Here is a 25,432-nt window from a genome sequence, read left to right as displayed (position 1 = left end):
TTTTCGAAAAACAAAAATAAGTAAAAGAGATCGATTCTTCTTGTTGACACCATGTAGATCTACCATGCATGTAGACTCTCTACGACCAGATCAGCAGAGTCGTAGAGATGGATATGGATCACTTGTACTCCCTCAACTACTTCAAGTACTTGGGTCAAGTAAAGCAGTGCCTGCTTGTCGTCGCAGTTGTCTGGAGTTCATGAGGCCATAAAGCTGAGGACCAGTCATTTTCTCCTCGTCATAGTGACTGGCGTTGCGGACAACTACTCACGAGGGCTGTGATAACCTGGGGGGGGGGGGGGGGGGAGCCTACGGAAGGTGACGAGGAGCAATACTATAGTACTAGTATTACCAAGACGGCAAGAGTAAATAAGTATTAGTTACCGTAGTTGCCAGAGCTATCATAGTGCACCGAAAAGAGTGAGGCTTGGACTGGTTTAGCTAATTAGGCTGCCTGCCAATGAGTTTTGAATTTGAACTTTTATAATAATTTTTGAACAACAAATCTGTGTTATACTTTTTAAGTTACATGATTATTGTGCTATCAAGAGTAAAATAAGCGTCTCGTATATTGGGCCCATGGGAGCGTATTTTACTCTTGATAATAGTACATTGGTAAAATTTAATTATGATCCATGTTTGTAGATATTGTACATGCACAAATCAAGGAGTAGTGACATAATTTTACTACTCCCTATACTGGCCGCAGCACGCAGCTGGTCCAAAGAGCACATTTGTTTGTGAATGAATCGTGGGAAGGGGCTGGCAGTGCAAGGACTTGGCACGAATGAGGGAACGTTTACGGATACATTGTATTCGAATGCAACAGAGTACAGATGATGCACACGTGTATTGCAGTTTGCACACAGCCTGTTCCGAAATAATTTACTTCCGGGTTGGCGCCTGTGCATGTGGGTGTTGCAACACGACTTGCTTTCAGACGCCAGCACCTGTACATAGTGGCACCAACGTGCACAACAGTGCACGGAACCATGCCCGGGCAAGTATGCAATACATGTACACCACACACACATTATACACACGCACACGCACATGTACACACCACACAATGGAGAATGCAGGTGACTTGTAATTGTGTCAACAAGCTTTGGGTAGTGCACGCTACTGAGGACGGCAATTAGTAACAATTACTATCTCGCCATGACCAGGCATAGAATAGGATCACACCACACACACACACACAGTTCCAGGTCAGCAGACCATGGCCGGCTTGCGACTTCTTGCAGTTTCACTGATCTGCCTTGTGCAGTGGGTGTATGTACTTAAGTAGTATGCACCCAAACACATCTGTTGGGTTCAGTTCCAGACGAGGCATATGTGCAGCACAGCCAGCAATGTATTCACAAGAAAACTCGGCAAATGCCAGAAAGCGAGAGCAAATCTTCAAAAAATTATTGGCACTCTGGTAAAGGGACTTTCTTCAAAGATCAAAGAGACCACATACAGTTTACTACAACAGTGATGAGCCTTAGGAGAAGAATCATTAGAATGAGAACAACAGTTCGCTGAGTGTGTACACGCGGTGTAGAGCTAAGACTTTCGTTTGAAGCTTCGCGAATGGCTTTTGGTCGACTTGATAAGAGCTGACATCCTGCAGTGGTAATGGGTAGGCAAGAAGAGAGCAGAGAGTCAGACATGAGAGCGCAGATATGAGGAAAGATCACAGGAGAAAGAGAGAGAGAGAGAGGGGGGGGGGGGGGGAGGGAGAGATGTGTGCGTGTGTGGTGTGTGTGTTTGTGCCGTGTTGCATGTGGCAAACAGCGATTGACATTTTGTAGTCTGAAGTAACAAGCAGCAAGACTGGATGGTGACTGGTGCTCTGTGGAAGAAGGCGATAGCCCACACCACAGATACGTCCAGTCAGTGTGGTGGAAGGTCAGACCTCATCTCACAGTTATCTACCTCCAAGAGTACATGAAACCCAGAGTGTGCAGCTCGGATGGGTTGCTGGAATTCTGGGATCACATAATTTATTTTAGGGGTCGTCGCAGAAGTTTTTTAACGAACATCATTCGGGTTTCGGGGGGGGGGGGGGGGGGGGGAGGGTGCGAGCCAAAGTCACAAGTTGACCAACACTGTACATGTACATGCATGCGATTTTCGTCGTCCAGCATAGCGAGTTGCGTTCGTTTCAGAGGAGGGGGGGGGGGGGGGGGGGTCGAGTACGAAATGAACGATGTTCGTTTCAGGGATGACAAGAAAAACTTCTGCGACAACCCCTTAGTGATGTGGTGTGTACAAGTAGGATTCAAGCTGGTCTCCTGCCGCACAACTGCAGCTCAGTTGTACACACTACACCACTTCCCGCCGCATATTTGCACCAACTTCTTGGACGTAATCCCGGAATTTCGCTGTGGCAGACACCCATGCAGAAAAGCCAGAAGCTGAACACCCTGGGGTTCATGTAGTAGTACATGTACTCTTGCTACCCCAGGGATGCGCGACCATAGCAACAAACACTGGGATGCGTGACCATAGCAACAAACACTGGGCTGCGCGACCCTAGCAACAAACACTGGGCTGCGTGCAGGGAGCGTGACTTTGTTTTAAACATGCGGTCGCATTTTTACATGCCGGCATTGTGTGAGACTTACGCATGCTGGCCCGCAGTCTTGCCGCTAGATTGGCGCTCTGTGAACACAAGAACAAAAAACAGCAGACAGTAGAAAGTGCTCAATAGTATGCAGCACAACAAATCGTAAAAATTGTCTATGCATCTGCTCCACTTCCGTTCTTCAGAATGACGTGCTGTTGTCCGACGGCCTTTCATGACGCGGATTAGGCAGCGCTGTTCCTTCCTGTTGAAATTGTTTCAGGACAGCTGCAGTAACTAACAACTTCTTCAGTGAACCACTAGAAGATGAAGATATTGTCTGGCTTGGTCCATTGTACATGACCATTAAATGGTCTTTACGTTTCGTTCATGCAAATAAGATGATCAAAAATAATCAGCATGAGATTTCGAGCATTTTGACATACATATCAGTGCACGGGGCGGCATTTGGATAATTCGAAGTTCCGGATAATTCGAAGTTGGGGCCTGGCAATTGGAGGTTTGAATTAAAGTGAGTCTACCTGTATACTGTCGTAGCCAATCAACTTTGCTAATAACGACTGTGGATATAACGACAATTCGCGAATAACGACAGAATTTCCATGCCCAGAGCAAAGTCCCAGCCCACTGTAATACATATAATGAGACTTCGGGTATAACAGCACTTCGCGAATAAGGACACCTTTTTGATGCCCCGCCGAGTGTCGTCATAAGCGAAGTTGACTGTACACCGCATCGTAGAGTGCATCACTGTAAGATGTCACGTCACACATCAACACTAACAAGAACACAGTACAGTTACAGATAGCCAGGACCAAAGCAGCAGGAGGGTCCCCGTATCCAAAGCAGTAAGTCTAAACAGCAAAGTACAGTACATACCAATTTCCTGCTTTTCCGCTTCTTCTCGCTGATCGATGCGTCGACGATGACGCTCCTTAACCAAATCATCCATGACTTTAGTTTTCCTAAAGAGTCAAGCAATAGCAACAGGAGCATTGGCATGCCATGTCAAACTCCAGTGTACAGAAAAGAAGCAACGGCTCGACCAGATCCCAACCTCTGTAATTCAGGGGCTTTATTCGTACGGTAACTACAGAAAGTGAGTGTGCATGTGTGTGCGGGCGCGTGTGCGTGCGTGCGTGTGTGTGTGTGGGCGTGTGTGTGTGGGCGCGTGTGTGTGTGTGTGTGTGTGTGTGTGTGTGTGTGTGTGTGTGTGTGTGTGTGTCACTAGCATCATTGATTACACAAGAGTGTCGGCCGTTGGGCGGTTCAATAGCCAGTTGAGTCATCTTTTCAAGATTCCTTTTGAGTCTCTCTCCCCTCTCCCGGGGAGACCCACGTGACCAGTTTTGGCAGTGAGCAACAAGTACAAGTACAAGTGTGTGTGTATGTGTGTGTGTGTGTGTGTGTGTGTGTGTGTGTGTGTGGGGGGGTGTGTGGGGGTGGGGGTGGGGGTGGGGGTGTGTGTGTGTGTGTGTGTGTGTGTGTGTGTGTGTGTGTGTGTGTGTGTGTGTGTGTGTGTGTGTGTGTGTGTGTGTGTGTGTGTGTGTGTGTGTTCAGTCCAATTCTTTACTGACGTGTGCAGGTAGCAGCACCAGCAGGAACCGTTTCACAGGAAACACACACACACACAATATAATTATTACGACTCCGTTGTCTGCTGAATCTTCCAAGCTGCAACAACAGAAATTGCATGGTCACTTGTCCCATAGAACACTAGCATACAAGCCACTAATTTGCAAAAGACGGTACATGTCATAAGCCAGGATGGAACATATTTATAAAGGACTCACTTGAAGTTCGGTGCAGAGGGGTCGATAGCAAACTTGGCATCGGAGAATATCGCAGAGAAACGCGGGTCGTTATCCATCTTGAACTCCGGCTGCGAATATTCCACAAGCACACAACCAAAATATGATAAAACCAGTCACAGACTTTATCACACACGTTTAAAATAGTTACATACACAAAGAAAAATGGTCCCTGGCTTGCAAAAGTGCTGAGAGGAGCCTGCAACACAAAATCGACAATGGTGAGAAGCTGAAGACTTGTTGCAGCTGCGAGTTTGATGACATTGAGCCAATCATGACATGTCGTCTGATGATCAGCCCAAATTCCATGAAAGTCGGAGTTACAACTTACAACAAATCTTTACTTTCCCGCCATTGTGAATGTGTGCATGCACTGCGCATTACGAGTGTACAATGATTCAATACAATGACAATAGAACAGCGCTAACTCTCTGACAAAGGCAGGCCCAGTGACAATAGAACAGCGTCAACTCTCTGACGAAGGCAGGCTGTCAAGCAGGATTTGGTGAGCAGCCTACATGCACTTGGATATACTCAGGTTGAACAGAACAAAACAAGAGAAGGCGTGGTTACGTTTGCGCCACAGAAACTTACCTGGGCGTTTGCACCATCCTCGTCCTCCTCCTCGCGCTTTCTCTTCTTCCTCCACTTCTTCTTGGAGGAGCCCATTGCCTCCAGTTTCTCCTGCTCTTGTATACGCTATTGGTGCACACACAAACGGAGCATGGAGGAACACAGGCAAGTTGAGGCAACATACATGTACAGTATCATCATTGCAAACATAGTGCGAAAACTGCATAGGCGGACCACTGGAGGGACCTGAAAACAAGGATCCAGCGTACAGTCAGTCCTCTGATCCTGGGGTTGGCTGGAAATGACACCCTGGATTTCAAGGTTACGGACCATGGTGCAAGTGACAATATATGCTACTATGGAACCTCAACCGAGAACAATAATAAGACAAGCTTGTACTAGTGACTCCATTCTTTCAATCACTGCATATACAAATATAGAGGTAAGCAGCAGCATTCGGCCCTGTACAGATTTTTCATCGACCACCACACCAACACTGCACTCTCCACGGCATATTTCGCCGTACATAAAGTTTCGATAAGAAGCATTCTTGCTGGTGCAACCAAACTACAGCAACCCCATGAAGTTACAGTAGCCCATTAAGGTTCGTCCCAAATAGGTTTGGATGCACGGTTAAGTGCAGATTGAGTAAGTCTACCTCCACATGCCAGTATGGGAATTTGTTCTACTTTTAACACGGTTACTTGAAATAGTAATAGGCTAATAGCACATGTATCATCCATTTATGCTACAGTAGAGTCTTCCCTATTACTTAAAAGGACACCTGAAAGTTGAGGACACATTTCGGTAGTCCCTCGAAGGTTCAAAGATGCGCACCTCATTCTCCAAAGCGGACATCAAGGACAGCTTGGGCTAATCCCTTGGGTGTCTGCATTTCTCACTTTCCAAGTTTCCACTGCATGGTCTGTGTGCCAGAGCCAGATCCACACTACACTTGTCATCAAAATGTCCCAGTCCCACAGAACCCTAACTGTAGTGTGTATGCAGTGTATGTCGCAGCATTGTCTCTCTCCGTACTGTCTCTACACTATAGTGTATAGCGTGTGTCACAGCATTGTCTCTCTCCACACTGTCTCTCCCTGTACATGTACTGTCTCTCCCCCCACACATCTGCAGATATACATAACTAGCATACCTTCAAACTAAAGTGCTTCTTCTCGTCTTGTTCGTCGTCGACCATCAACAGTTTGAGCTCAGCCTGGGCAAGACAAACAGCACAGCAAATCACCAAATATCAACACAACATGAAACAGCATGTAAAGATCGCCATACTAAAGCATAAGTTTTACTTGTATGCAGACTTGATGCCCTTGGGGAACAAGGACTTTTCTATGCACTGAACAGGACCGTAGCACCTGGTCCAGCCGGTCGGACCATGGCCGGGCCAGACCTTATTTTGGAAAAAGGTAGACCTACCCAATTCGTGCAAAACTGGGTTTAGGGGTCGTTGCAAAAGTTTTCTGTCGTCCCTGAAACGAACATCGTTCATTTCGTACTCGAACCCCCTCCCCTCCCTCTGAAACGAACACAGTTTGCTATGCTGGACGACGAAAATCGCATGCATGTGCACGTCATATGTACAGTGTCGGTTGACTTGCGATTTTGGCTCGCCCCCCCCCCCCCCCCCCCCCAAATGAATCATGTTCGTTTCAGGGACAACATAAAACTTTTGCGACGACCCCTTAGGGACCATCGCAAAAGTTCGCAGAAGCCCCCGAAACGAAGACCGTTAGTTTCGGGCCTGACCCCCCTCCCTCCCCCCTCAAACGAAACGACAGTCACAATATGGGCTTCATTATTTCACTTGGATGCTCACACATAATAACAAGAGTACATAACTACACAGTGTAGTTATGTACTCTTGATAATAATTATTATAATATACTACACAGCAGGGGTTCATAAACCCTATGAACCCCTGCTAGTACTAGTACTAGCAAGAGTCCATAAACCACGCGTTTTATGGACTCTTGGTACTAGACTACACAGTGTACAGGCAGCCAGCTACGCGACACGCGCAGTTGCATGAATGGACTACGCGTCCTGACAAGCGATCTACGCCGGCTGTGATGGCATGCTAATCAGCTCCTACATGTCATCAATACTTTTTTGAATTGAAGCCCGGTTTGCGATTTTCGACACCGACTCCCCCCCCCCCCCCCAAACGTATGCTCTTCGTTTCAGGGGCTTCTGCGAACTTTTGCGATGGTCCCTTAGTCAATTGTGTTCATTTCCGGTGAAGTATCCCAATTGGCCAGACCACATGAAATCCCGGTGCTACGGCTCTGCTGAAGGTTGCCTCCTCAAGTCAATGAGAGTACACACCTCCTCTCTTTTGAAGTCGACAGCATGTTACAAGGCGGAGGACGCTCCTGACTACAACTATAAACCGTTTGGCATAGTCCCGGTCTTGCGACCATTCAAACCGTATGGGGACAACCCCGGTTCGAGCAAGGCTTATAATATATACCATACCTCCTCTCTCTGCTCTTCTTCTGTCAGTCCTCGCTTTTTCTTCTTCTTCTTTGAATCTTTCTTGGACAGGGCTGTATCTTCGCCCTTAAACATCACCGAGAGCAAACACAAGGCGCACGACATGAGACATCAATCTACAGGACATACCGGATCTCAATACAGATAGTCGGTACAGACAGTACAGGCTGTACATGCATGCGCCGGTACACACTTTCTCCACTCTCCGCCATCGTCATTAACGTTGGAAAGGAAAGGACTCAGCTAAGCATCAAAAGGCAAACAGAGCACTTTGGTTATGAGGCAAAATTTGACTCCCAATACCCGCTACACCAACAAGAACAAGCCCACAGTGGCAAGAACAGCAACAAACAAACAAGGACAAAACACAATGTGTGCACTCCTCACCGCGAAGAAAGGATCGTTGAAATCAAAGTCCTGTGGCACCTCATCACTGTCGCTGTCATCTCCAGCTTCACCCTTAGCAGCCTGTAGAGATGTGAGCAGTCATACACGGTGGCAACACACAGACACACACAGAATGTACACGCACACCAACCCACACCCACACACAAATGTGCACGCAACGTTAGCCATCAATTTGTGGTCACTGCAAGTTTCTTGACAAGCAACAGAGAACAGGAGCATAGTAGAACATTTCGGGCCAGTCAACTATTATTGGCAGCAAGAGTAAATAAGCTCCCAAGAGTGCACAACTCTGCATACATGGTCTCCGACGGTAAACACTCACATCACATGTTCCAAGTACGATTTGTACTACGTGCACCGAAGGCTAGTGTGAGCGCAGTTCAAATATCGGCTATGATCATGCTGATGATTGGCATAAAGCTCAGTGCGTTTCTGCCAGGCTAAAACGGCCTGAAACGTACAAGGTGATGACTAGATCACATGATGTGAATTTTCGCCGTTGGCGGACCCCATGGAAAGGTATCAGGGGTTGCACACTCTTGGGAACTTTTAAAGTGCTCTCATCGGTAGTCATGTGAATAGCAATCACGTTACCTTCTTCTTCCGCAGCCGCTGTTTCCGTCTCTTGTCTTTCTGATATTGCTCCCATGCTGTTAGGTCAGAGTCTGGAGGAAGTACACGAGCACATTCACAACCACAGTCATTCCGGCACACCCAGCCACACATGTACACACACACACACACACACACACACACACACACACACACACACACACACACACATGAATTGTTTTTCGAGAGCCACATGCACAACTGTCGCACAAGTGGTCGGCTTACAAGATCAGCTAATCCACGCTATGTACTACCCCCCCCCCCCCCCACACACACACACATACGCACACACTCGTGCACTTACCCTTCTCATTCTTGCTCTTCTCGCTAGCTTCATCAGCACCGAATGCTGTAGGGAGGATACAGAATACACACACACACGGCAAGAACAGCAAGAACAGGATACAAATTTAAATCAGATGAGAGCAATTGATTTCTTTCCACTAAACCCCCAACCCGCTCAACACACACAACAGTCGTCGGCTACACCACGCACAATCGTTAGATGACAAGGCTGCAGTGGCTAGACAAGGCTACAGTGGCTAGACAAGGCTACAGTGGCTAGACACGGCTACAGTGGCTAGACAAGGCTACAGTGGCTAGACACGGCTACAGTGGCTAGACAAGGCTACGGTGGCTAGACAAGGCTACAGTGGCTAGACAAGGCTACAGTGGCTAGACAAGGCTACAGTGGCTAGACAAGGCTACAGTGGCTAGACAAGGCTACAGTGGAGTTTCAAAGCTCTTAAAATGAATAATATTCATTTTTCTAATGATAATCACAAAGGAGTAAATTTTGATCTGTACTAAAACCCGAGACTAATCATTAGGTATCATGATTTTTGAAATTTTGCGAGCGATTTATCTCCGGCACATCACCAAAGCAGCTGTTAAAATTCTCTCAGTGTTTCGTGTATATTACGGGCAGGATTTCTATGGGGTTTGGTCCAGATCACGTGCAGTCTAGACCAAATCCCTTGCTCAAGACCGGCTGGGATGCACTGGTCGAGTGACCTGCGTGACAGGGTATTCACCCTCGAGGGTGATGGGATTCTTACGAAGGTGGAAAAGCAAGCCTGACTTTGACGCAAGCCGAGAAATCCTGAAGCTAGCGTGCTGGATAAATTCCTAAGGAAGCCAGCTGCAGCCAAACTACTAGTGCGGGATGACTGACTACCACACACTGGAACCATGGGCATAGTAAGGGACTTTTGCACAGTCACACAAGAACTGAGTGAATGCATCACAATTTCACATACCGTAAAGTCATGTACAAATGCCGCGGCTTATATGACTTTTTGGGGGAAATTTTGCAGGCTTCTATACAAGACGGGAATTTCTATGTATGTCAACACTAAAATCAGGCTCATGTGCAGACAGTGTATCTTGAAAATCAGGCTTGTATTCAAAACAAGCTTGTATTCAAGACAGGCTTCTATATGAGACAGGCTTTAACCCTTTGAGGCCCACAGTACGGATATATCCGTACCAGTGTACAGTGCATACTTTTCAAAGCGCAACCTGGCGTAACTCGGCCGTCCCTTGACCAAATCGGACAATCGAAAGGGCTATCGACATTAGAATTGTCTCAGCTATCGGCTCGAAAAAACCCGAAAGCGATCCGAGTTCGGAGAGCGGAGATACGAGACTCGAACTAAATTCGCTCAGCAGAGTCAACTCGAGCGCGTGTATTTTGAACTCGTTTTTAGGGGTTTTCCCTGACTCGCGGCCCACGCAGCTACAGATAGTTCACGTCATCGCAAAGGCATGTTTCTCATCTCTCCAGTAAAAAAATTTGAGCGATCTGCGATGTGATTTGTTGAAATGGCAGAGAATTTGAGTTGGGCGCTCGCAATGCTGGCTTTGGAGCGCCGTATCGCGCTGTGGCGCTGGTTCTGTGGATCGAGTGATGTATTGCTGGCTATCGCTGTGTTCCTCTGGCCAAGAGCTTTCCAGAAAGCCCAAGATCACCAAAATCGGCCAAAGGACACCAAAGTTACGACCAGATAAGTACCCGGGGTCGCGTATGCAGTGCATTTCTTGAAATAATTGTGGGCCCTAAAGGGTTAATACAAGACACTACAGTATCTGTTTTTAAACAGATAACACTTAAAAGTGTTGAGAGACGTACCCGACTCAAATGTGACCTCCAGCTCTTGCTCCTTGTCCTCAGCATCCTCCTTGGCTGTAATGTCAGCCATTAGAGCCTGCACACAAACACACGAGTACACGCACACATACACACACAGACACACACACACACACACACACAGACACAGACACACACACAGACACACACACACATGTTGGACGGCTGGCATGGATACTAAAATTTAACGACACTGAATACAGCGGACTACATGTGCTTGCACTAACCACTTTCACAGCAGTTCTTGCAACAAAGAGAACCATACTGATTAGGTCATCAGGCAAATTTTAAGTTTAAAAGCCAGAGAACCACTTTGATCCCTTCAGAGAGCTTTGGAGTGGCATGAAAATACAGAGTAGAGGTAGCCCATAGTCAAGTCTGAGCGCAAGTGCAGAAGATGTTAGGGACACCTTGTTTCAATGATCTCAACTCTGTGAGAGTGGTGCTCGCCTCCTCTCCCTCGTTTGTCTTCATAGTGCGTTTCAAAAGTATAGACCTCTAGACTTTTCGAATTATTCAAATTTGGTTTGAGCTTTTCGAGAAATTTCTTTGGGATATTGCTCAGGCAGTTACCCCGATTTTTTCACATAGATTTCTAGGTGATTGGATAACAAACGCCCAATTTCGGAAACTTTATGCACAAAGTGATCACAGGTTTTATGTGGTATAGATGTGTTGTAAATGTATGAGCCCCGTACACACTCCCATACGCACGCACTCCCCTACACATATTCATGCACTCCCTGCCGACCCCGTTTCCCGCTCACCCTATCTCACTAACTGCATGCACCCCTTTTCCCGCTCACCCTGTCTCACTAACTGCATGCACCCCTTTTCCCGCACACCCTGTCTCGCTTAATGTATGCACTCATTTTCCCGCTCACCCTAATTCCCACTTACTGCATGCACCCCTTTTTTCCCTCCATAGCTTTAGGCTGCGTTTACACGACAACACACGGCCAGTTTTCCGTTTTCAGTCCCGCATTTCTTTTTTCGTTTTCGTGCGTTTACACGATCACAGCTGATCCGAGGTGGTCTCCGTTTGTATCGTTTTCGTGCGTCCACACGGGAGCAAAGGATCCGCAAAAGTTCGTCATGTGACAAGTATTGTCATGGAAGCACCAATCACACTCAAGGAATAGTTGAAAACAGGCCACAAAACAGCACTCGTCACATGACGAAAATTGTAAAAACACATTTTTTGGATTGCCGGATCCGTGTGAACGGCGGAAAACGAAACAAACGTGACGGAAAACGAGGCCAGCAACCGTTTCGACTGTTTACACACTCAAATTTATCCGGCAGAACATTTCCGTTTTCAAATTCTTCCACCTTGGCCAGCGTTTTGGTTTTCTTCCGTTTTGGTGTACAACTTTTGTGTTTTGCTCCTCGTACCGTGTAAATGAACCATGCATCCGAAAGGATTTTGTTCCGTTTTCACCCCCAGCGTTGTCGTGTAAACGCAGCCTTAGTTATACCCTGAAGGCTGCGCTTGCGCAGGATGTGCTCCTCCCAGTCCTCTTTGTGCTTCTCCCAGCCCTTTGTGCTATTCTCCCAGTCCTCTTTGTGCTGTTCTCCCAGCCCTTTGTGCTATTCTCCCAGTCCTCTTTGTGCTGTTCTCCCAGCTCTTTGTGCTATTCTCCCAGTCCTCTTTGTGCTGTTCTCCCAGCTCTTTGTGCTATTCTCCCAGTCCTCTTTGTGCTATTCTCCCAGTCCTCTTTGTGCTATTCTCCCAGTCCTTTGCGCTATTCTCCCAGTCCTTTGTGCTATTCTCCCAGTCCTTTGTGCTATTCTCCCAGTCCGGACCTCCTTGTGCTGTTCTCCCGGTCCAGTCCTGTTGTGATAGTCCAGTCTCTTTCCTTTGATAATATAACCATTATAAAAGCCTTACGCGTGTTCTGAGACGAGTAGTATAAAGAGTAGTTGTACATATAGTTAGTAGTCCCTTATTTGACTACAGATGCTGGCTTAACGTGGGGCTCGAACCCACAACCCACGACCCTGAGATTAAGAGGCTCATGCTCTACCGACTGAGCTAGCCGGGAAATTGTCCTCGCTGTTGCAGTGCCCGTGTAATATTTAACTATTCCTCTTCAGCCGAGTGTTCGTCCTCGCTGTTGCAGTGCACGTCGTCATATTTAACCATTCCTCTTCAGCCGAGTGTTCGTCCTCGCTGTTGCAGCGCCCGTCATCATATTTAAGTATTCTCCTTCAGCCGAGCGTTCGTCCTCGCTGTCTCCTGCAGAGTGTTCGTCCTCTGTGGAGTGTAACCCATACATTGCTGTTTCTGGTTTGTTTGTGGGTGGCTGTGTGTCTTCCCCTGTGTTCTGTCTGGTGTGCAGTACCATCACGGTGCAGATGCCTCCGCATCCGGGCCACGGACCACCACCACCATCGCCTCCTCCTCCTTGTCAACCCCTCCGTCCCCTGATGCCACAGCAGGAAGATGCGCGCTGTGTCATCCGCCGACGCCAGGCGCAGCGTCAGGCGCAGCATCATGCACAGCGGCGAGTCCGATCGGCCGCCTACATCGCCCGGGCTCGCCGCCATGCCGCTGATCGGCGGGCGCGAAGAAACACTGAAAATCCACCTCCCCAACCCACCCCCTGCCTCCACCAGATATAACCGATATCGGGATGACATAGAGTTGGTGTCTGAATGTGAGTTGTCTGAGTAAAAATTGTGTTACATGCGTTGTTAATTGTCTGGTGTTGGTATGTGGAATGCGTTGTTAAATTGTCCGGTGTGGGTATGTTGAGTGTGGCTATGTGGTGCATGTGTGGAGCTATGTGGTGCATGTGTGGAGCTGTGTGATGCATGCGTGGAGCTATGTGGTGCATGTGTGGAGCTGTGTGGTGTACCTGTGTTGTTGTTTCGTGAATGCGTTACACCCATTACCCATCCATTAGTTTGTTTGTTTTTCTTCTCGTGGAGACACGAGTTCTTCTCACCCGGAGAGCGGGGTAATGTTGTAAATGTATGAGCCCCGTACACACTCCCATACGCACGCACTCCCCTACACATATTCATGCACTGCAGACGACGATGTGATCAAGAGCTTGAAGGAGAAGATCATATCCTTCATGGCGAACGTGCGGTCGGAGGTTGTTGTGCGGCACAAGCGTCCTGTCACGCCCAAGTTGCATCTGCTTGAGTGTCACCTCGTTCCCTGTGTTCAGAGATTCGGCATGGCGCTTGGTGCTCTCGGAGAGCAAGGCGGTGAGTCAATCCACCACAAGTTTAACCTGCTGCGAGCAACACTGCAGAATACCAACAAGGATGTCGATCGTCTCCGGACTCTTGTGGCTCAGTACCTGACGGCAGCGCTGCCAGCCCACAACAAGCTGATCGTGCCAGCTGCCAAGCGCAAGAAATCAGCTAGCTAGTGACTTGGCAGAGTTCATAGCAGCAGGACCGGACAGCTCCAGGATCCAGACTGGGTGCAGGTAATTCAATTGTGTTGCTAGTAGTTCTGACATGTTCTCTTGATTCATATGAATATTGTGCACAAGGTAGGTGAAACTAGTGCAGGTAAGTGCAGGTAAGTGGTATCCACACATATTTGCAGACGTACATGAATATGTGTAGGGGATCCCCCTACACATATTCATGCACTCCCTGCTGACCCCTCTTCCCGCTCACCCTGTCTCGCTGAATGTATGCACTCATTTTCCCGCTCACCCTGTCTCACTAACTGCATGCACCCCTTTTCCCGCTCACCCTGTCTCGCTTAATGCATGCACCCCTTTTCCCGCACACCCTGTCTCGCTTAATGTATGCACTCATTTTCCCGCTCACCCTAATTCCCACTTACTGCATGCACCCTAATTCCCACTTACTGCATGCACCCTATTTTCCCCTCCATAGCTTTAGTTATACCCTGAAGGCTGCGCTTGCGAAGGGTGTGCTCCTCCTAGTCCTCTTTGTGCTATTCTCCAAGTCCGGACCTCCTTGTGCTGTTCTCCCAGTCCAGAACATTTGTGATAGTCCAGTCTCTTTCCTTTGATAATATAACAAATATTTTAAAAAGCCTTACGCGTGTTCTGAGACGAGTAGTATAAAGAGTACTTGTACATATAGCTAGTAGTCCCTTATTTGACTACAGATGCTGGCTTAACGGTTTTTTTAACCAGAGGTCTATACTTTTGAAACGCACTATAGAGCAGCGCACTACATGCAGCAAATGAGAGTACAGTGAAACCTGTCTAAGACGACCACCGCTCAAGAGACCTTCAAAACGTGGTCTCTGTTACCAGGTGGTCTCCTTATCCAAGGTCAGTTGACTAAAAATAGCATCCCTTGGTCCTGGTTTCGGTGGTCTTCTAGGACATGTGGTTGCCTTATCCGAGTGGTCACCTTATCCGAGTGGTGGCCTTGACAGGTTTTACTGTACAGTACTGTACATGAATGCGGCACGACTCACTCTGTACTTGTTGTAGGACTTTCTGCCTTGGCCACTGGCTGCAGCACTGCTGGATGGCGGCGCAACGCTGTCACCGCGTACTGATGATCCCTTGGATGACTTGCCAGCCTTGGCAGCCTTGGCGCGTGATGTGGTGGCTTGAGGGCCAGTAGAGCTACCGTTCGTAGAGTCGCCACTGGAAGCCTGGCCATGGGACTTGCGGGGGACGGCGGCTCTAGTGGCAGAGGATGTCGCCGGTGACGTGACCTCTGCATCTTCCTCCTCAGCAGCACTCTCGTCGTCACAACTGGCGTCCTCCTCTTCTTCTTCTTCACTGCTGCTGGATGCCAGATATGCCTTGAAGTCCATGTCCTGGATATCACCAGCTGTGAACCTGCAACCAATCACCCAATCAATGCAATGAGGAGAGAGAGAGAGAGAGAGAGAGAGAGAGAGAGAGAGAGAGAGAGAGAGAGAGAGAGAGAGATGACAGGTACACGCACGCACACACACACACGTGCATGAACACACAAAGAATATCATTTTAAAGCAATGAGGTGCTCTTGTTCCAGCACAGTCAGCACACAGTTGCTGCAAAAACATGTGAATACTGTACTAAGAAAGGTGGCATATTGCTTCCCAGGCAAGGTTACGTCAGCTGCAGATATCCAGGTGTAACTAACTTTGTAAGACAGAGGATAGCTTACTTTCTCATGGTTGCCTTGAGACGACCAACATCAGTCTCATCCCAGGTCATGTTGACCTTGCTCTGCTGCAGAGCAGTGGAGAAGAACCTACACACACACAGCATAGGCAAAAACCACACAGCACAGTGAAGACAATAACCACACAGCACAGTGGAGACAACAACCACACAGCACAGTGGAGACAACAACCACACAACACAGTGGAGACAACAACCACACAGCACAGTGAAGACAAAAACGACACAGCACAGTGAAGACAACAACCACACAGTACGCATGTTGCATTCAGCAGCAAGTAAACCTGCGTGTCACTATCACCAGGACATTGCAATCTTGATCTGGCATACAATAACAACCACCATAGCGATGAGTCTGTTCGATAACGATACTATTACCTGAATGTGATGCCTGGAGTCACTCCTCAATGTGTGAATTATGCTCTGCATTGCTCAAATGCAAAATGTGCGGACACAGGATACTATAGTTCAGTACTATAGTTCCTGCAGTGGAAGCCTACTTACGTCAGCGGTTCGTAGCCACCAGCCAAGTCCTTCTCGGTGGCGTGATCCTTGTACTCATCATCAAACGTCATGTCGTCGGGAACAAATCTCAAATCCAGACGGGTCTGACTTAGTTCCAGCTCCATACCGTCACACTCGTCATACAACTTGGATGCAGTGCCTGAACAACAGTGCAGTGCGGGAATAGTGGGCAAAGGAGCGAACACACATACACGCACGCGCGCGCACACACACACACACACACACACACACACACACACACACACACACATGTACGCACGAATGCCACACACACACACACACACGCACGCACGCACGCACGCACACACACACATGTTTGACCTTCAATAGGGCCGGCTACAAGCGAATGATATTACACCAGGCAAAGAAACTATGCTGGCCCCATTCAAGAGCATCCTGTATCCAAGGCCACCTCAGTCAGAATCATTCCAATGGAAACGATAGCAAAGAGCTGGAAGAGAGATACTGGACGCCAGACAACGACTATGGTTAGGGTACAGTGGCATGGAGCTCAGCGCAGGCTAAGTCACACAAGTAGCCAGAGACAGAGCTAACTGAAAAGCTGGCAACACTTGTTACTTGCTCAGCTGGGTTTAGGCACAAGCAGCAGCAAGCAGCTCACGTGTCGCTAGATGTCATGCAATACTCGCCAACGTTCAAAGCCAAATCGCCGATAGCAGTGCTTGTGTATGTGCAGGAGAGGGAGGGAGGGAGGGAGAGAGAGAGAGAGAGAGAGAGAGAGAGAGAGAGAGAGAGAGAGAGAGAGAGAGAGAGATAGCGAGATAGAGGGAGAGATAGAGATAGATAGAGAGAAAGAGACAGACACACACTTTTGAATTATGTACGGTAGAGTACAGGTTCCACAACGGAGACACTGCCCGCACACTTCCCTAACTGGCAGGGTTGAGCACAACATACCGATAGAGTTGCACTCCACTACGGCATAGTAGTACTTCAGGCGGTTGAGCTGGTACTGACGAATCTTCTCCATGGCATCATCTGGCTTCTAGTTATCACATGTAGTGTGACAAGCAGACAAAGTGCAAGAACAGGACAATCAGCAAAAGGGAAGGCAGATACTAAGTTAAAGGAAAGAAAAAGGACCAAGGCACTATAAGTTACGCCATACTGTCCACTAACACGACCAGTTACTGGACACTCAGCTCATGCTTTCCTCCTCGGCTCTCAATCCGAGATACCAAGTTATTAAATAATTATATCTTTATTGCAACATCTCAAGACTCAGTGGAAACGCCGGCCATTGTGAAGAGAGTGGGTGATAGCCAGCCACGGTGATGAAGATAAGAGTAGTGAGTATGGAATAGCAGTGGCAAGCATCAGCGACTTTCTGAACTACTGCACATGCAGAAAGACAGCATGGCCGGACACGCAGGATGCTCACTGCCATAACCATCCACCCCTGTGCGAATTCACCAGAACAAGAACAAGACCAAGAACAAGACCAAGAACAACAGATAGTGTAGACAAGTACTAAGTAGTGTAGTTACCTCTTCATTGTCATCTGAATCAGAGTCATCGTCCATTTCGGCATCATCAAATTCATCACTTCCATAGGCATCTTCACCATCATCATCATCGTCGTCGTCATCCTCCGCTTCTTCGTCGCCACTTGCATCTACTTCAGCCTCACTATCCTCTCCCTCTTCTTTTGCACTGTCCTCTTCCCCATCATCTTCACCACTCTCCTCTTCTAATTCCTCATCATCTTCATCTTCCTCATCATCCTCGCTGTCAGCAGCAGCCGCAGCAGAGTTCCTAGCTTTGCTCTTGCCCGTAGCTTGTTGGTTTGACTCAAACGGTCCCATCACATCTTCCTTTGCTAGTCGCTCCTTTCCATACTCTGATGGATAAATCTAAACAGAGTACAGAGTCACAGGCACAGAATAAGGAACCACTGTATACACACAATGCAATAAGTCTAGAATATGCATACAAAGCTCGTAGCTGTACTGATGAGACCTTTATGGCCGAAGCAGCTTGCTGTCTACAGCATTGGGAATATGCATCCATGTGAGCCAGTACAGTATCACAAGAGAAAAGCAATGCAACTTTCTAGGACTTTCTTGAGTCCTTGAATGATGTGGTGAAGAGGTGGTGAAGAGTTTGAAATTCGTTCCTTTCTTCTCATCCCACAAAGGCTTCATAAACCATCAATTTCGCTTCTTTGTTCTTCACCGCCCTCACATCCAGTTGTTTCGAATTGAATAAAACCTTCAAAGGAGTCCCAGACACTCTTAGCTGGCTGGTACGTTTTTTAAGCACACACTGAACTGGACAGTACAGCACATAGCGAATGTTTTTAAATTACGCCGCTGAAAACGTCGCCACGTTCTTCATCGGTGGCCAACAAAATCTGACCGTGTGAATATAAGTGCCTCCAGGCGCTGCACAGTACAGTCCACCTGCAGTGTAATCCAGTGCTGCCCAATGAAATCCGATCGTGTGAGTCCAGTACGCACCGAGCGCTGTGCAGCCCTAGACCTCCGAACACTGGGATGTTCACGGGTGCAGGACGCAACGCTGACTGACTCAATCGTATTCCATTGAGCAGCAGCAGCACTGTGCAAGAAACATTGTGTGGCAGCAGGCACGGGACAATGCTACGCGGTCAGAGTTATTTTGCTCCAACAGTGCTAGATAGCACTGCTGAGTAACTGGTTAGGCAGGTTACAAGAGCCGTACAAGCAGAAATTCGCATGACGAATAATTTCGTCCAACTCCAAAGAAACGGACGAAAACACATTCCCGATGAGAATGTCTGCTTGTACAGTATACTGTACAGCATGTGAACTAACCGTGATGGACTTGATGCTGCCGCCTTTGGGAGCAAACGAGTTGAGCAATACTGGACACAACGGGAGAAAGAACAGAACCAGCGTCAACAACCACAACAACAATGCCGTGCAAAATCATTATTCATCTCCACACACCAGGCAAAAAAGACACAACACAAAAAACTGGTTTGATGAAATGAACATGCGACTGGCCCGAAAATTTGGATTTATTTATTTCATTTGGTGAATTTGTAGCTGAGAGACTGTTTTCGGGTAGTGGTGTATACTCGTGTGAAAGATGAACTGTGGCTACAGTGGAGTCCGCACACCCTGAGGAAGATCATACAGCTGACTTACACTTGTACACCGAGCCATCAGCAGGAAACTTACCGAGCAGATCTTTGGCACAGACACGATCCCAGTCAACATTGCATACGGCCAAGCGACGCGACAGTTCCTCCGTGTGCTCAACATTAGCATCAAACTCAGCCCAATCGTGAACAATCTGGGATGCACACACGCACACACACACAGCATAAAACAAGCAAAGTTAGCCGGATCCGCGGCCACACCACCTGACTGTTTAGGAACACATCAAGCTACGACGTTCGCATCGGCGGGCCACCACTTGGCCCATATATCCTCAGTGTCGAATGCAGATCTCACAAGTGAGTCAGGGGAGAGGCCGAGAGGGGATAAGTCTCTCAAACAAACGGGCGTGCAACAGCCCTATAACCCCATAAACCGTACACGTGAAAATCAAGGACAAGGACGCGTCGGATCAAACCGCAGTGTCCACACAGATTCATAGAGCCAAGGTATTTCGTCAGGGACTTTCACAAGAAATGCACCCAGTGGGCTTTATAAAGTGCTCAAAAACCACAAGGTCAGAGCTTACAGAACACACTAAAACAGTGCATGAAAGTGTATAGTGCAGTTAGTCTGAGTGAAATGCACATAGTCAGTGTGCAGTCATCAAAACAACACACTTGTATTCGATGTGGGATGATAGATACCACTTACCACAAGGCATACAGTAGTGGTGGTGGTCGAGTGGTGATGGTATGTGTGTGTGTGGAGGAGGGGGGGGGGGGGGGGGGGGTGCGAAAAATATTTTAAAAAGTCCTACGTAGGAAAGTGCCTTCCTATGGAAATCTGTAAAGAGATTAACGTATGAAAAATGCCCTCGCTTCTCGGTGGATTTTCAGTGTTTCACACGTAATTACTAACTGCGTAGAGCAAAACCTCCCTAATCTTTCACCATAATGTGATCCTCAAGTTCACAGAGAGAGAGAGAGAGAGAGAGAGAGAGAGAGAGAGAGAGAGAGAGAGAGAGAGAGAGAGAGAGAGAGAGAGGGGGGAGGGTAGCAGCAAAGCATGATTTCGAGTAGTACAGACAGCCTGTGGAACACTCGCTCGCTACCTACCTCCGGTTTTGCTAAAGGCGCTTCCTCCTCATCATCACTGGATGAGTCGACAGTTGCTTCTCCACGGGCTCGGGCCCAGAAACCATCATCAGATCCACTGCACAGACAATTATCATAAGAAAGTTCACTACACCGTCAAATATTAGAAGAAAACTACGAACAGCGGTGCGTCCAGTTCTTGAGAAAATTATAGGAAGAAAATCTTCAGACCCCTTCACAATGAAATCCTGGATTGTTGTAGCCGCAAAGGGAAAGACTTTCGCCCTGCAAAATCTAGTCTTCCCTTCTCAAGCGCCAAAGCTCCGCACCAAAAATAGTTTCCCCGTGAAATTTAGAAGATATTGCCATTCGCAAAAGGTTTGTCCATGCTACAGTTGTTCCCCCAAAAGTATTGAAAGAATGTCTACACACAGCAAGAGGGGGGGGGGGGGGGGGTCCTTGCTGCAACTATGAAGATGAAGTGCAAGACCACAGCTACCATTTACATTTAGCTACATGTATATGCATAGAATTTGAAATCATGAATATGTTAGGGCCCAGCCACTGCGTAGTCCTATGCAACTGGCCTGGGTAGGCCTAGGCCATTGGGCGGTGTACGAGGAAACAGCATGGATGCATCCATGTGGTTTACTTGCACTGACATGTGCCACACCTGGTCTACTGGTGTAGTAAACAGACTTGCTCCAACACAAACCACTATGCATGACACAACTCACTGCTGGCTCCATTAGGTCTCTTGTTACCTACATTAGAAGTATCTGTACAACTTGCACACACACACACACACACACACACAGAATGTCTTACCTGGCCTCACCCGCCTCGCACACGTCCTCACCACTCTGCTCAGAGTCATCAGATTGCTCTTCTTCAACATCCCTTTCTTTCTTCTCCTCCTCATCGTCGTCATCATCTTCATCATCGCTCTCAGACACTGCATAGAACTTTCTAAAATCCTCCTGGGCACTCCCACCAAGGACTCGGCCTCGTTTGTCAGTGGTGTCTGCAGTGAGCAATAGAAACAAAGTCATAAAACAAAGTGCATAGACTTGTACATTCAGTCATTCATACCTCGGTTATCCGGACCCCGACATTACGAGCACCTCGGGCTACCAGGTACCCCTTCGGGCTGTTTCAGTGGAAATATTACGACTCTTTCGTCACTTTTGTGGAAATAGTGCGGTCATATCTCATATGCCATATCTATGGCCTTCCCCATCAAATTGTATGTGATTCGAAGTAACGGGCAGTAGCCGGTCCAGGACCGCCTGGATAAATGAGGTATGAGTGTATGTAAAAATGGCAGTGGACACAAACGATAACAAAGTGATGGCTTCCTGGATTCTGCATATGAAGTCTTCAAATTATTATCCTACAGACTAGTCAGAACGTTGAGGGGCTGCTAATGCTGCATCCCATCTTTGCCACAGGAGCAAGACTTACACTTGCTGGTGAATTTTGTGTCCGTCACAACATCCTTGAAGCGCTTGTCAAGCTTGATCTTATTCCTGGATTTCGGTACTTTCTGCAGAAAAGAAACAAATTCAGAGCACGCAACCCACAATACAGTGATGACAGTCATGCTCAGGAGTTGAAATTCAGATGTTGGAGTCCAGGCCCTGACACTTTCCTTGGTCCGGAGCCCCATTCAATTTCCACAAGCTACTATAATATAATATTATAACACCATGTTTTTTTTTAGATGAAGCGCTTTTCCTGCCGACTTTTAACACTTGACTGACTCACGACTGCCAACCAGAGCACACGAGAAGTTCAAGCATTCGACTCAGCAAAACTGCAAGGAAGCACCACTCCCTGCTCAATACACATTATTTTTGGGGGGAATTCACCCTCATGAAGTGCAGTTGAGCTGGAATAGGCGAGTGACCAACTTTCTTATATACAGTGCTGCTCAATGAAATCCAGTCCCGACACTCAAGTACTCGCGGGGCATTGTGCAGCCCTAGACCTGCAAACACTGGGCTGCGAAATGGTGCAAGGTGCAAACTTGAGTGATGCGACTGGATTTCATTGAGCAGTACTGCACTGTTACAAGCTGAGACAGTATTTTTCGTGGTGCGGGTACCACCACGGCTGAGTACAGCGGTGTGGGCATCAATGTGTTCTGTTGTGTGATTCCAGTCTGGGCTAAGACTCAGCCATGGGGTAGTAAGTCATAGCTGGTCAGTGGTCACACAGACATGCTACATCACCTTCTTGAGGTGCTTGTTGCTGCCAACGGTGGTGGCATACAGAGTTGATATCCACACCAGCCAAGTACATGTACTTCGGAAGTACATGTATACTCCACTCGCATAGCCACGGGCGTAGATCGCACATCTGTGGTGTGGTGACCTTGTGCCTGAGCCACATGTGCGGTGTGGTGACCTGCTCCTGTGGCCGTCAATTTAGTGCAGCCCATGCCATGAGCTGCCCGACTGGAGGATTCCCGACAATACGGCATAACGAAGTGCGAGACATCCTGGCTGATTTGCTGACTGAAGTGTGCGTGGATGTTGCTGTGGAGCCAGTGCTCGCGCCACTCTCTGGTGAGGTGTTTGTCGCGGCGTCTACAAATACAGCGGATGATGCCCGGGCAGACATTCGCGCGAGGGGGCTGTGGACCCGGGCCCAGAACGCCTACATGGACGTTCGAGTATTTCACCCTGATGCGCCTTCCTATGCTGCGAAGCCACTGGAGAAGCTTTTGGCAGAGCACGAGCGCAGAAAGAAATCCGAGTATGCTGAACGCATAATCAATGTAGATCGTGGTACATTCACTCCTCTCATTTTCACCACGGCCGGTTGTTGTGCGCCAGAGTGCTCGCGTTTCATCAAGCGTTTGTGTGGTCTGCTTTCCAGGGGAGAGAAAAAAAGTATGCGGAGATGACGACATATGCACACTGTCGCCTGGCCTCTGCACTATTACGGTCAGCTATTGTGTGCATTCGCGGAGCTAGATGATCGTACCACCGACCAGTCTACGCACTGCGGGAGTTGGCGGTGGCTGAGGGCCGCCTGTGAGTGGCTGAGAGACAATGACAGTTTACATCACATCCAGAGGTCTGGATTTTGTATTGTTCTTGTCTGAAGTTAGTTGTACTATGATTGGATTCGTTCCATGTTGGTTTTGGGCATCCCACCTGGTTTTCTTCCGTAGTGTTGATTGTAGAGTTTGGCTTATTGAAGTTCTTTTTCTTTCTTTTTTTTCTTCATACAATTATTCTCTTCATTTGTGTTAACATCCTTCATCTTGGCAAATTGTGTTTTGTTGCCCGTAAAAGAGGCTTTTGTTTGGACTATGTAGTACCTACCTATGATGGCCATTTGCTGGTGTGATGATCAAACTACGCTGACTACACACGAGCTACACGCCTGCATAGCTTTGCTGCCAGTACTACTGTCTCTACCTCGGTGGTACCCATAAACCTATAGAACGAGTGTCTGCGCCCAAGATACTGGCGCCAAGCTGCAGGAAAAATTGTGAGCCTACTCATCTGCCCACATTCGTCGTGCCGTGAAGGATTGCCTTGTTCACTGCGTCAGACTGAAACTATAAATAATGAAATACTTCCACAGGGGAAAATCCCTGTGTGCCACTCCAATGTCTTACAAACTAAGCACGAGAAGGAGTGCTGTTTCAGATACTAAGGTTGTATTTGGTTGGGCATTTTCAGAATGTAAATGATAACCATTCTGGAATGGGAATGGGTAAGAATCACCTGACCAAACAAACGCGCCAGAATCAACTAGGAATCACTTGACGTAACAATTCCATGATGTCGTTGTGGAACGGCGGCTCTCTTCTTTTTGCCCGACTCTAGTTTCCTTGAGAGAGTCAAGGTACTTCTGAGTGCGTTCGAGGCACTTGAACCTGATGCTACATCGTTTGGCTCGTGGCAACCATTATCATTTTTGATTCCGGAATGAGAATGCCCATTCCAGCATGTGAGGTGGAATGATCAAGAGCCTATGGATTCGAAGTCGGCTCGAAGAAGGCAAGGTGACACCTAACACTAAGCACGCTAGATTTATCACATCCCTGACTGTCAAAACACGTTTGCTACATTGAGAGGTGGTGATGGGGCTCATGACCTCAGTGCTGAATAGATACCACTATTGACTGACAACGTAAATATTGTACATGTACAATGTATAGGGTCAATAGCTTACCTTGAACCTGGGGTCGTTGGCGATCATCCCAAAACGAGAATCCATTTTGTCTTTCGACATGGTGCACGCAAGCCTTGAGGAAATGGCCAGAACTGTTACAGGAGAAAGGGGATAGGTAGTTCTTTGACGATACAACAAAAGTCAAACTGAGCACAATTGCATTTACGTCAATGAATTTTCAGTATAAAAAATATTTTTTTTCTCGAGATTTTATGTTTGGCCGAAAATCAAAAAAACAATCGTCTTCAGCCGCCATTACGAGTTGCCATGACATTAAAATTTCAAAATGAAACTCTGCGAGTACGACACCGGGAACGCGGGCGTACGCGTGTTCGATTTTGTCCCAAACTGAAACACATCCTTGCGCAAGCTTGCGGAGGTCACCCACATTTTTGTAAGTTGTAAAAATTGTAGGCAAGCAATCATGAATGTTGCATGCCAGACGACAATTTTATCATCGAGTGATCAGCAGCTAGCAGCTACATGTATCTCAGTTGATTTATACTTTTGAAGTCTTTTGAAGTCCATGTACCTGATACGTTACTATTTATTCGTGAAGACTTGGGAACGGAAACAAAACATGTCATGAGAAAGAACCACAGGAAAAAGAAGCACACTCAACTAATCCGTGTGTGTGCGTGCATGCAGTACAACTATGACGTAATGAATATAGATACACATCACGCCCCTTCGAGATGTTGCGAAACCTGTGACAGCAACATCTATCATAAATAAAACAAAATG

General features: G+C 47.6%; 1 protein-coding gene across 1 annotated transcript; it reads right to left on the bottom strand.

The window, feature by feature from the left end:
- Positions 1–1,077: 1,077 nt before the first annotated feature.
- LOC135829485 (ESF1 homolog) lies at positions 1,078–24,855 on the bottom strand. The gene is made up of 22 exons (XM_065341891.1): positions 24,689–24,855; positions 21,959–22,040; positions 21,323–21,518; positions 20,516–20,612; positions 19,479–19,593; positions 19,110–19,159; positions 17,802–18,167; positions 17,212–17,299; positions 16,273–16,432; positions 15,752–15,838; positions 15,066–15,438; positions 10,625–10,700; positions 8,798–8,842; positions 8,476–8,546; positions 7,861–7,941; positions 7,456–7,539; positions 6,116–6,178; positions 4,981–5,085; positions 4,369–4,457; positions 3,455–3,540; positions 2,616–2,652; positions 1,078–1,612 (listed from the first exon to the last, which is right to left on the bottom strand). Exons 1-22 carry the CDS (start codon positions 24,746–24,748, stop codon positions 1,552–1,554), a joined length of 2,472 nt encoding a protein of 823 aa, XP_065197963.1. The 5' UTR covers positions 24,749–24,855; the 3' UTR covers positions 1,078–1,551.
- Positions 24,856–25,432: the final 577 nt, after the last annotated feature.

This window comes from Sycon ciliatum, chromosome 13 (assembly GCF_964019385.1).
Source record: "Sycon ciliatum chromosome 13, ocSycCili1.1, whole genome shotgun sequence".
Taxonomy (NCBI): domain Eukaryota; kingdom Metazoa; phylum Porifera; class Calcarea; order Leucosolenida; family Sycettidae; genus Sycon; species Sycon ciliatum.
Note: the sequence above shows the minus strand (reverse complement) of the source record. Positions and strands in the feature narration are given on the sequence as shown.